Here is a 10,000-nt window from a genome sequence, read left to right on the forward strand (position 1 = left end):
TCGACGCGTAACGCTTCATAATCGGAGGAGACAACGCCTGGAAGTGGCACCTGAAGTCACTCAAAGACATGTGCTCTGGGTAACCTGAGAGACAGGGAGAGAGAGGGAGAGAGAGAGACAGGGAGAGAGAGAGAGAGAGAGAGAAAGAGAAAGAGAGAGAGAGAGAAAGAGAGAGAGAAAGAGAGAGAGAGAGAGAGAGAGGGAAAGAGAGAGGGAGAAAGAGAGAGAGAGGGAGAGATTAAACATTTTTTTTATATCTGCAGAAACTGCAAGTTTAAACAAATTAAGAGACTGATATATATATATATATATATAGATATATACATTACAGACCAAAAGTTTGGACACACCTTCTCATTCAATGCGTTTCCTTTTTATTTTCATGACTATTTACATTGTAGATTCTCACTGAAGGCATCAAAACTATGAATGAACACATATGGAATTATGTACTTAACAAAAAAGTGTGAAATAACTGAAAACATGTCTTATATTTTAGATTCTTCAAAGTAGCCACCCTTTGCTTTTTTTGATAACTCTGCAAACCCTTGGTGTTCTCTCAATGAGCTTCATGAGGTAGTCACCTGAAATGGTTTTACCTTCACAGGTGTGCTTTGTCAGGGTTAATTAGTGGAAGTTTTTCCCTTATTAATAAAAAGCAAAGGGTGGCTACTTTGAAGAATCTAAAATATAAGACATGTTTTCAGTTATTTCACACTTTTTTGTTAAGTACATAATTCCATATGTGTTCATTCATAGTTTTGATGCCTTCAGTGAGAATCTACAATGTAAATAGTCATGAAAATAAAAAGGAAACGCATTGAATGAGAAGGTGTGTCCAAACTTTTGGCCTGTACTGTATATATATATATATATATATATATATATATATATATTGTAACAAATTACAAAAAAGAAAGTGTATAACAAATAAAAAACATTTCAACACAACACTCAACCCATTTCTCTTCACTCAGAAAATGTTCTTGGATCGTCTTCAACATTCAAAACACAAACATCAGAACCATCTGTATGGTCAGCTGACAAACATCTGACACACCTTTCTGTCACACACACACGCACACACATGCACAGACAGACAGACAGGCAGACAGACACACACACACACACACACACACACACACACACACACACACACACACACACACACACACAGACACATACGGACAGCAGAAAGGAGACATGCAAAAACCTTTTTGGAAATAAATTAGATTCAGATTTACAAAAAACATAAAAAAGTGACAAAAAAATATCGGAATTAGTGAGAAATAAACTTGTATTAAATTGGCAAAAGTGTCAAAAAGGACGACCAAAACTTTGAAAAAAAAAGAACCCATTTTGATTTTAAATTTTACACACAAACACACACAAACACACAGACACAAACAGAAATCCGACACAGACAGACAGACAGACACACGCACACACAGACACAGAAATCCGACACAGACAGACGGACAGACGGACAGACAGACAGACAGACAGACAGACACACACACACACACACACACACACACACACACACACACACACACACACACACACACATACATACAGACAGCAGAAAGGAGACTTGCAAAAACCTTTTTGGAAATAAAGCAGATTAATGAATCTGTATCTGTATCAGATTCTGATTCTGATTCTGATTCTGATGTGAATGTGCCGACCTGTGCGGTGGAGCTGCAGGGCCGACAGGATCTGCGTGGCGTGCAGCTGGACTCGGAGCGCCGGCACGTCGAGACCTCCGGCGTCGGTCTTCGCCAGCACGCACTGCAGGAACACCGGTCTGGCTCGGCGGATCAGGTTCACCAGCGCATCCTGCAGGGACAGAGACCAGAGACCCCTTCTCAAATAAGGTATCTCATGTACTGGGGGTGTGGGGGGGTTCGGTTCACACAGGTACAGACATGGGCCGTTTACTGGTTTCAAGGTGTACCACGGTTTGAAAAGGTCACGGTTTAAATTTTTTTCCGTAATACCATTCCTGCTTCATGACCTGTTTAATTAGGAGTCTTCGAGGACAGGAAATACAGTTTAGAAATCCATCTCGCTGCCAGTGTGCAGTGAGTTTAAAGGTCCCATGACATGGTGCTCTTTGGATGCTTTTATATACGCCTTAGTGGTCCCCTAATACTGTATCTGAAGTCTCTTTTATATAGACCTTAGTGGTCCTCTAATACTGTATCTGAAGTCTCTTTTATATAGACCTTAGTGGTCCCCTAATACTGTATCTGAAGTCTCTTTTATATAGACCTTAGTGGTCCCCTAATACTGTATGTGAAGTCTCTTTTATATAGACCTTAGTGGTCCTCTAATACTGTATCTGAAGTCTCTTTTATATAGACCTTAGTGGTCCCCTAATACTGTATCTGAAGTCTCTTTTATATAGACCTTAGTGGTCCCCTAATACTGTATCTGAAGTCTCTTTTATATAGACCTTAGTGGTCCCCTAATACTGTATCTGAAGTCTTTTATATAGACCTTAGTGATCCCCTAATACTGTATCTGAAGTCTCTTTTATATAGACCTTAGTGGTCCCCTAATACTGTATCTGAAGTCTCTTTTATATAGACCTTAGTGGTCCCCTAATACTGTATCTGAAGTCTCTTTTATATAGACCTTAGTGGTCCCCTAATACTGTATCTGAAGTCTCTTTTATATAGGCCTTAGTGGTCCTCTAATACTGTATCTGAAGTCTCTTTTATATAGACCTTAGTGGTCCTTAATACTGTATCTGAAGTCTCTTTTATATAGGCCTTAGTGGTCCTCTAATACTGTATCTGAAGTCTCTTTTATATAGACCTTAGTGGTCCTTAATACTGTATCTGAAGTCTCTTTTATATAGGCCTTAGTGGTCCCCTAATACTGTATCTGAAGTCTCTTTTATATAGACATTAGTGGTCCCCTAATACTGTATCTGAAGTCTCTTTTATATAGACCTTAGTGGTCCCCTAATACTGTATCTGAAGTCTCTTTTATATAGACATTAGTGGTCCCCTAATACTGTATCTGAAGTCTCTTTTATATAGACCTTAGTGGTCCCCTAATACTGTATCTGAAGTCTCTTTTATATAGACATTAGTGGTCCCCTAATACTGTATCTGAAGTCTTTTTCCTGAAATTCAGCCTTGGTGCAGAATTAATAGAGCCAGTCCCACAATGATCTTTCCTTAGGATGTACCATTTCTGTGTCTGCAGCTATTGAGGAGGAGAGGGGGCAAGGTGGAGGGTGGGGGTGTGGTCTTGACCAACTGCCACTTTGCTTGTTTGAAAGCCATGATGTCTCACTCTCTCTCTCATGGGTGGGCCAAATTCTCTGGGTGGGCAAAGCAGAGAAAGGGGAGGTAACCTTTCTCCTTATGGTCCCTTAATAAGGAGAAGATTCCTGATTGGTCCATCTGAGCTTTCATTTTCTCAAAGGCAGAGCAGGATACCCAGGGCTCGGTTTACACCTATCACCATTTCTAGCCACTGGCGGACCATAGGCAGGCTGGGGGGGAACTCATATTAATGTTAAAAAACCTCATAAAGTAATGTTCATGCCATGGGACCTTTAACGCTGTTATTGCAATACAGTGAAACCGGATATTTTTGCAGAAGGTAATCATACCGTCAGAGATGTTCACAAGTCATTTTTTTGGAAGTCCAAATCTGAGTCTCAAGTCTTTGAGGTCCCAGTCCTATCATGTAGTGGATCACTTACTGCCTGTAGTTTGACGGCAATGCACTGGGAGTGTCTGCGTATGGCTGCCATCCCTCCGCTGAAGGTCTTCCTGATGGTGCCGTTTCTCTGCAGAGAGCGCTGGCTGCTGCCGTCCAGACCACCCAGACCTCGACACAAAGGGGGCAGGGGGACCTTCGGGCTGAACATCTTCTTCACCTCCGCTCTGAGGAAGACAAAGAAAAGAAGCTGGTCATCAAACATTTCGTTTCGTTCATCTTACAGTACAGGCCAAAAGTTTGGACACACTTTTTCATTCAATGCATTTCCTTTTTATTTTCATGACTATTTACATTGTAGATTCTCACTGAAGGCATCAAAACTATGAATGAACACATATGGAATTATGTACTTAACAAAAAAGTGTGAAATAACTGAAAACATGTCTTATATTTTAGATTCTTCAAAGTAGCCACCCTTTGCTTTTTTATTTATAAGGGAAAAACTTCCACTAATTAACCCTGACAAAGCACACCTGTGAAGGTAAAACCATTTCAGGTGACTACCTCATGAAGCTCATTGAGAGAACACCAAGGGTTTGCAGAGTTATCAAAAAAAGCAAAGGGTGGCTACTTTGAGGAATCTAAAATATAAGACATGTTTTCAGTTATTTCACACTTCTTTGTTAAGTACATAATTCCATATGTGTTCATTCATAGTTTTGATGCCTTCAGTGAGAATCTACAATGTAAATAGTCATGAAAATAAAAAGGAAACGCATTGAATGAGAAGGTGTGTCCAAACTTTTGGCCTGTACTGTATGTTTTTAGACCTGTAAGATGGCACCACTGCCTCATTTTAAGGAAGCATAATATATTGAGTTTTGACAGTTTTGTAAATTATTCATTTCTAAAATGAATTTCTAAGTGTGTGAATAACCTTGCACCAGAAATATTCTGTCAACTAGTAGTGAAACAAAAGAGCGGAATAAGAACTAGAGGCACAATAAGTGGTAACTGTATAGCGGCAAAACGTAGAACAACATTTCGTCAGACATTTTCAGAAAGAGGCATAAAATTGTGGAACGCTTTACCATTAGAAATTTAAAACATAGAACTCAAGGTTTTTAATACACATTTAAAGCAATGGCTGAAACTGAAACAACTCTGTGAACACTGACTATACAAGATATAAGACAATTCATACAAACATAATGTTGCATATGTTAGCATGCATAGCATACTTTTGTGTTCTTGTATTGTTAAATGTCTCTAAACTCTGTTTTTATTGTATTATTATATGACGATTTCATGTCGACTTTAGAATGGGTTTTTCCGTTACACGTTTGTGTTGTGAAGCAACAGATTGCAGTATTGTAGTACTCGAGACCGGTCTTGGTCTTAAGACCACATTTTGAAGGTCTCGTCTAATTTAAATTTCTACTTTTTCGCGATCCCCAGTGGGGAAATTACAATTTACACCCTTACAAAAATGCCTTTTGAAGCCACCCCCTAAACCCAACAGGAAGTCCACTATATTGAAATTAATTGTCTGTACATCAATTTGTGATAAAAGCAGACACTCAGCCAGGCATGATAAAACTCTTATTTGTTGTTTACCTGTGGAGGTGGCTGTAGATGTGTAATAAAGGTGTAATAATGTCTGAGTTGTGTACCTGTGGAGGCGGCTGTAGATGTAGTGTACTACTACTGTAGGTGTAATAAAGTCTGAGTTGTGTACCTGTGGAGGCGGCTGTAGATGTGTAATAAAGGTGTAATAAAGTCTGAGTTGTGTACCTGTGGAGGCGGCTGTAGATGTGTAATAAAGGTGTAATAAAGTCTGAGTTGTGTACCCGTGGAGGCGGCTGTAGATGTGTAATAAAGGTGTAATAAAGTCTGAGTTGTGTACCTGTGGAGGCGGCTCTAGATGTGTAATAAAGGTGTAATAAAGTCTGAGTTGTGTACCTGTGGAGGGGGCTGTAGATGTAGTGTACTACTACTGTAGGTGTAATAAAGTCTGAGTTGTGTACCTGTGGAGGCGGCTGTAGATGTGTAATAAAGGTGTAATAAAGTCTGAGTTGTGTACCTGTGGAGGCGGCTGTAGATGTGTAATAAAGGTGTAATAAAGTCTGAGTTGTGTGCCTGTGGAGGTAGCTGTAGATGTGTAATAAAGGTGTAATAAAGTCTGAATTGTGTACCTGTGGAGGCGGCTGTAGATGTGTAATAAAGGTGTAATAAAGTCTGAGTTGTGTACCTGTGGAGGCGGCTGTAGATGTGTAATAAAGGGGTAATAAAGTCTGAGTTGTGTGCCTGTGGAGGCAGCTGTAGATGTGTAATAAAGGTGTAGTAAAGTCTGAGTTGTGTGCCTGTGGAGGCAGCTGTAGATGTGTAATAAAGGTGTAATAAAGTCTGAATTGTGTACCTGTGGAGGCGGCTGTAGATGTGTAATAAAGGTGTAATAAAGTCTGAGTTGTGTACCTGTGGAGGGGGCTGTAGATGTGTAATAAAGGTGTAATAAAGTCTGAATTGTGTACCTGTGGAGGGGGCTGTAGATGTGTAATAAAGGTGTAATAAAGTCTGAATTGTGTACCTGTGGAGGCGGCTGTAGATACCCCCTAAACCCAACAGGATGTCCGCTATATTGAAATTAATTGTCTGTACATCCAGGGTGCAATTTGTGATAAAAGCACTCAGTAAGGCATGATAAAACTCTTATTTATGAACTTATATATATCAAATGGAAAAATAATCTCACTATGAAATATCACTTAGTGTCTACATATAACACAACGCTTTAAAGCCGGAGAGCGGAGTTCACTTTGAGGCGAAAAACCAAATCTTTTCACCCAGGAAACGCTCCTTCGTTCCTCGGTAGTGTCTTGATCCAAACTACGATCCTTTTTCATAAAATAACACCCCAAATCCCAGAAAAAGTGATTTTTTTTTCATAATACAGGCACTTTAACATGTTCACGTAGACATGACTGGGGCTCGATTGAAGAACTTCTTAGTCGACTTACACTCATTCAATCGTATCGACTAATCGATTAGTTGATTTAATCGACAGATCTGTAAATCTGAGTTTCTCCGCAAAGAGTCGTGCTAAAAGCACCACTTTAATTCTTGTGTTTACCAGAGATGTGCTCGTATGTTTCTTGGAAATAAGTCATTCAGCGTGAAAAAAAGCATCAAACATGACTAATGGACTAAAGAGATCTAAGTTAACTAAGACCAAAAATGACCAATTAGTCGATGAGTCGATTAGTCGATTAGTCGATTAGTCGACTAATCGACTAACGCCACCTTCACACTGGCAGTTGAAATCAGCTCCGATACGGCGTCGAAATGACCGGAAGTCATTCATTTCCTGTGGAGATTCGCAGACCGCATGCGAATGGGTCCGAACCGGGTCCGAACGAGTGCGGTGTGAAAAAAATCGTGTCAGTTGGTCATCCGTTTCAAAAAATGTAACTCTTGCGAAAAGCTACGGACGGTTCCTATCCGACGGAAATTAGCGTTGCCATGGTACTGATAAACAAACCTGCTAATGCTAATTGGTTAGCTAGCAACAGACGTCTAACTATTGACATTATACAGCTATATATTACATTTAACTATTGACATTATACCGCTATTTTACATTTAACTATTGACATTATACCGCTATATCACATTTAACTATTGACATTATACCGCTATATCACATTTAACTATTGACATTATACCGCTATATCACATTTAACTACATTTAACTATTGACATTATACCACTATATCACATTTAACTATTGACATTACACCGCTATATCACATTTAACTACATTTAACTATTGACATTATACCGCTATATCACATTTAACTACATTTAACTATTGACATTATACCGCTATATCACATTTAACTATTGACATTATACCGCTATATCACATTTAACTATTGACATTATACCGCTATATCACATTTAACTACATTTAACTATTGACATTATACCGCTATATCACATTTAACTATTGACCTTATACCACTATATATCACATTTAACTACATTTAACTATTGACATTATACCGCTATATCACATTTAACTATTGACATTATACCGCTATATATCACATTTAACTATTGACATTATATACCGCTATATCACATTTAACTATTGACGTTATACCGCTATATCACATTTAACTATGGACATTATACCGCTATATCACATTTAACTATTGACATTATACCGCTATATCACATTTAACTATTGACATTATACCGCTATATCACATTTAACTATTGACATTATACCACTATATCACATTTAACTATTGACATTATACCGCTATATCACATTTAACTATTGACATTATACCGCTATATCACATTTAACTATTGACATTATACCTCTATATATCACATTTAACTATTGACATTATACCGCTATATCACATTTAACTATTGACATTATACCGCTATATCACATTTAACTATTGACATTATACCGCTATATCACATTTAACTATTGACATTATACCGCTATATCACATTTAACTATTGACATTATACCGCTATATCACATTTAACTATTGACATTATACCGCTATATATCACATTTAACTATTGACATTATACCGCTATATCACATTTAACTATTGACATTATACCGCTATATCACATTTAACTATTGACATTATACCGCTTTATCACATTTAACTATTGACATTATACCGCTATATATCACATTTAACTACATTTAACTATTGACATTATACCGCTATATCACATTTAACTACATTTAACTATTGACATTATACCGCTATATATCACATTTAACTATTGACATTATACCGCTATATCACATTTAACTACATTTAACTATTGACATTATACCGCTATATATCACATTTAACTATTGACATTATACCGCTATATATCACATTTAACTATTGACATTATACCGCTATATCACATTTAACTACATTTAACTATTGACATTATACCGCTATATCACATTTAACTATTGACCTTATACCACTATATATCACATTTAACTACATTTAACTATTGACATTATATACCGCTATATCACATTTAACTATTGACATTATACCGCTATATCACATTTAACTATTGACATTATACCACTATATATCACATTTAACTATTGACATTATACCGCTATATATCACATTTAACTACATTTAACTATTGACATTATACCGCTATATCACATTTAACTATTGACATTATACCGCTATATCACATTTAACTATTGACATTATACCGCTATATATCACATTTAACTATTGACATTATATACCGCTATATCACATTTAACTATTGACCTTATACCGCTATATCACATTTAACTATTGACATTATACCTCTATATATCACATTTAACTATTGACATTATACCGCTATATCACATTTAACTATTGACATTATACCGCTATATCACATATATCACATTTAACTATTGACATTATACCGCTATATCACATTTAACTATTGACATTATACCGCTTTATCACATTTAACTATTGACATTATACCGCTATATATCACATTTAACTACATTTAACTGTTGACATTATACCGCTTTATCACATTTAACTATTGACATTATACCACTATATATCACATTTAACTATTGACATTATACCACTATATATCACATTTAACTATTGACATTATACCGCTATATATCACATTTAACTATTGACATTATACCGCTTTATCACATTTAACTATTGACCTTATACCACTATATATCACATTTAACTATTGACCTTATACCACTATATATCACATTTAACTACATTTAACTATTGACATTATACCGCTATATCACATTTAACCATTGACATTATACCGCTATATATCACATTTAACTACATTTAACTATTGACATTATACCGCTATATCACATTTAACTATTGACCTTATACCACTATATATCACATTTAACTATTGACCTTATACCACTATATATCACATTTAACTACATTTAACTATTGACATTATACCGCTATATCACATTTAACTATTGACATTATACCACTATATATCACATGTAACTACATTTAACTATTGACATTATACCGCTATATCACATTTAACTATTGACATTATACCGCTATATATCACATTTAACTATTGACATTATACCACTATATATCACATGTAACTACATTTAACTATTGACATTATACCGCTATATCACATTTAACTATTGACATTATACCGCTATATCACATTTAACCGACGTGACATGTCAACGTCCTGGGCAGCTTTACTCCACCCGGCAGCCTTTCTATTTCTATCTGTATGA

At 36.5% G+C, this 10,000-nt stretch overlaps 1 protein-coding gene across 2 annotated transcripts in view; it reads right to left on the reverse strand.

Annotated features, from left to right (window-relative positions):
- myo18b (myosin XVIIIB) overlaps positions 1 to 10,000 on the reverse strand; it is a 93,584-nt gene that overhangs the window by 46,191 nt on the left and 37,393 nt on the right. For both annotated transcript variants that reach the window (XM_028601104.1, XM_028601105.1), the window contains exons 19-21: positions 3,725 to 3,908; positions 1,689 to 1,839; positions 1 to 84 (exon numbers count right to left, since the gene is read on the reverse strand). The exon at positions 1 to 84 is cut by the window's left edge and continues 26 nt beyond it. In XM_028601104.1, coding sequence (XP_028456905.1) covers positions 1 to 84; positions 1,689 to 1,839; positions 3,725 to 3,908 — 419 coding nt within the window. The remainder of the gene's footprint in view (positions 85 to 1,688; positions 1,840 to 3,724; positions 3,909 to 10,000) is intronic.

Source organism: Perca flavescens, chromosome 16, assembly GCF_004354835.1.
Source record: "Perca flavescens isolate YP-PL-M2 chromosome 16, PFLA_1.0, whole genome shotgun sequence".
Classification (NCBI taxonomy): Eukaryota; Metazoa; Chordata; class Actinopteri; order Perciformes; family Percidae; genus Perca; species Perca flavescens.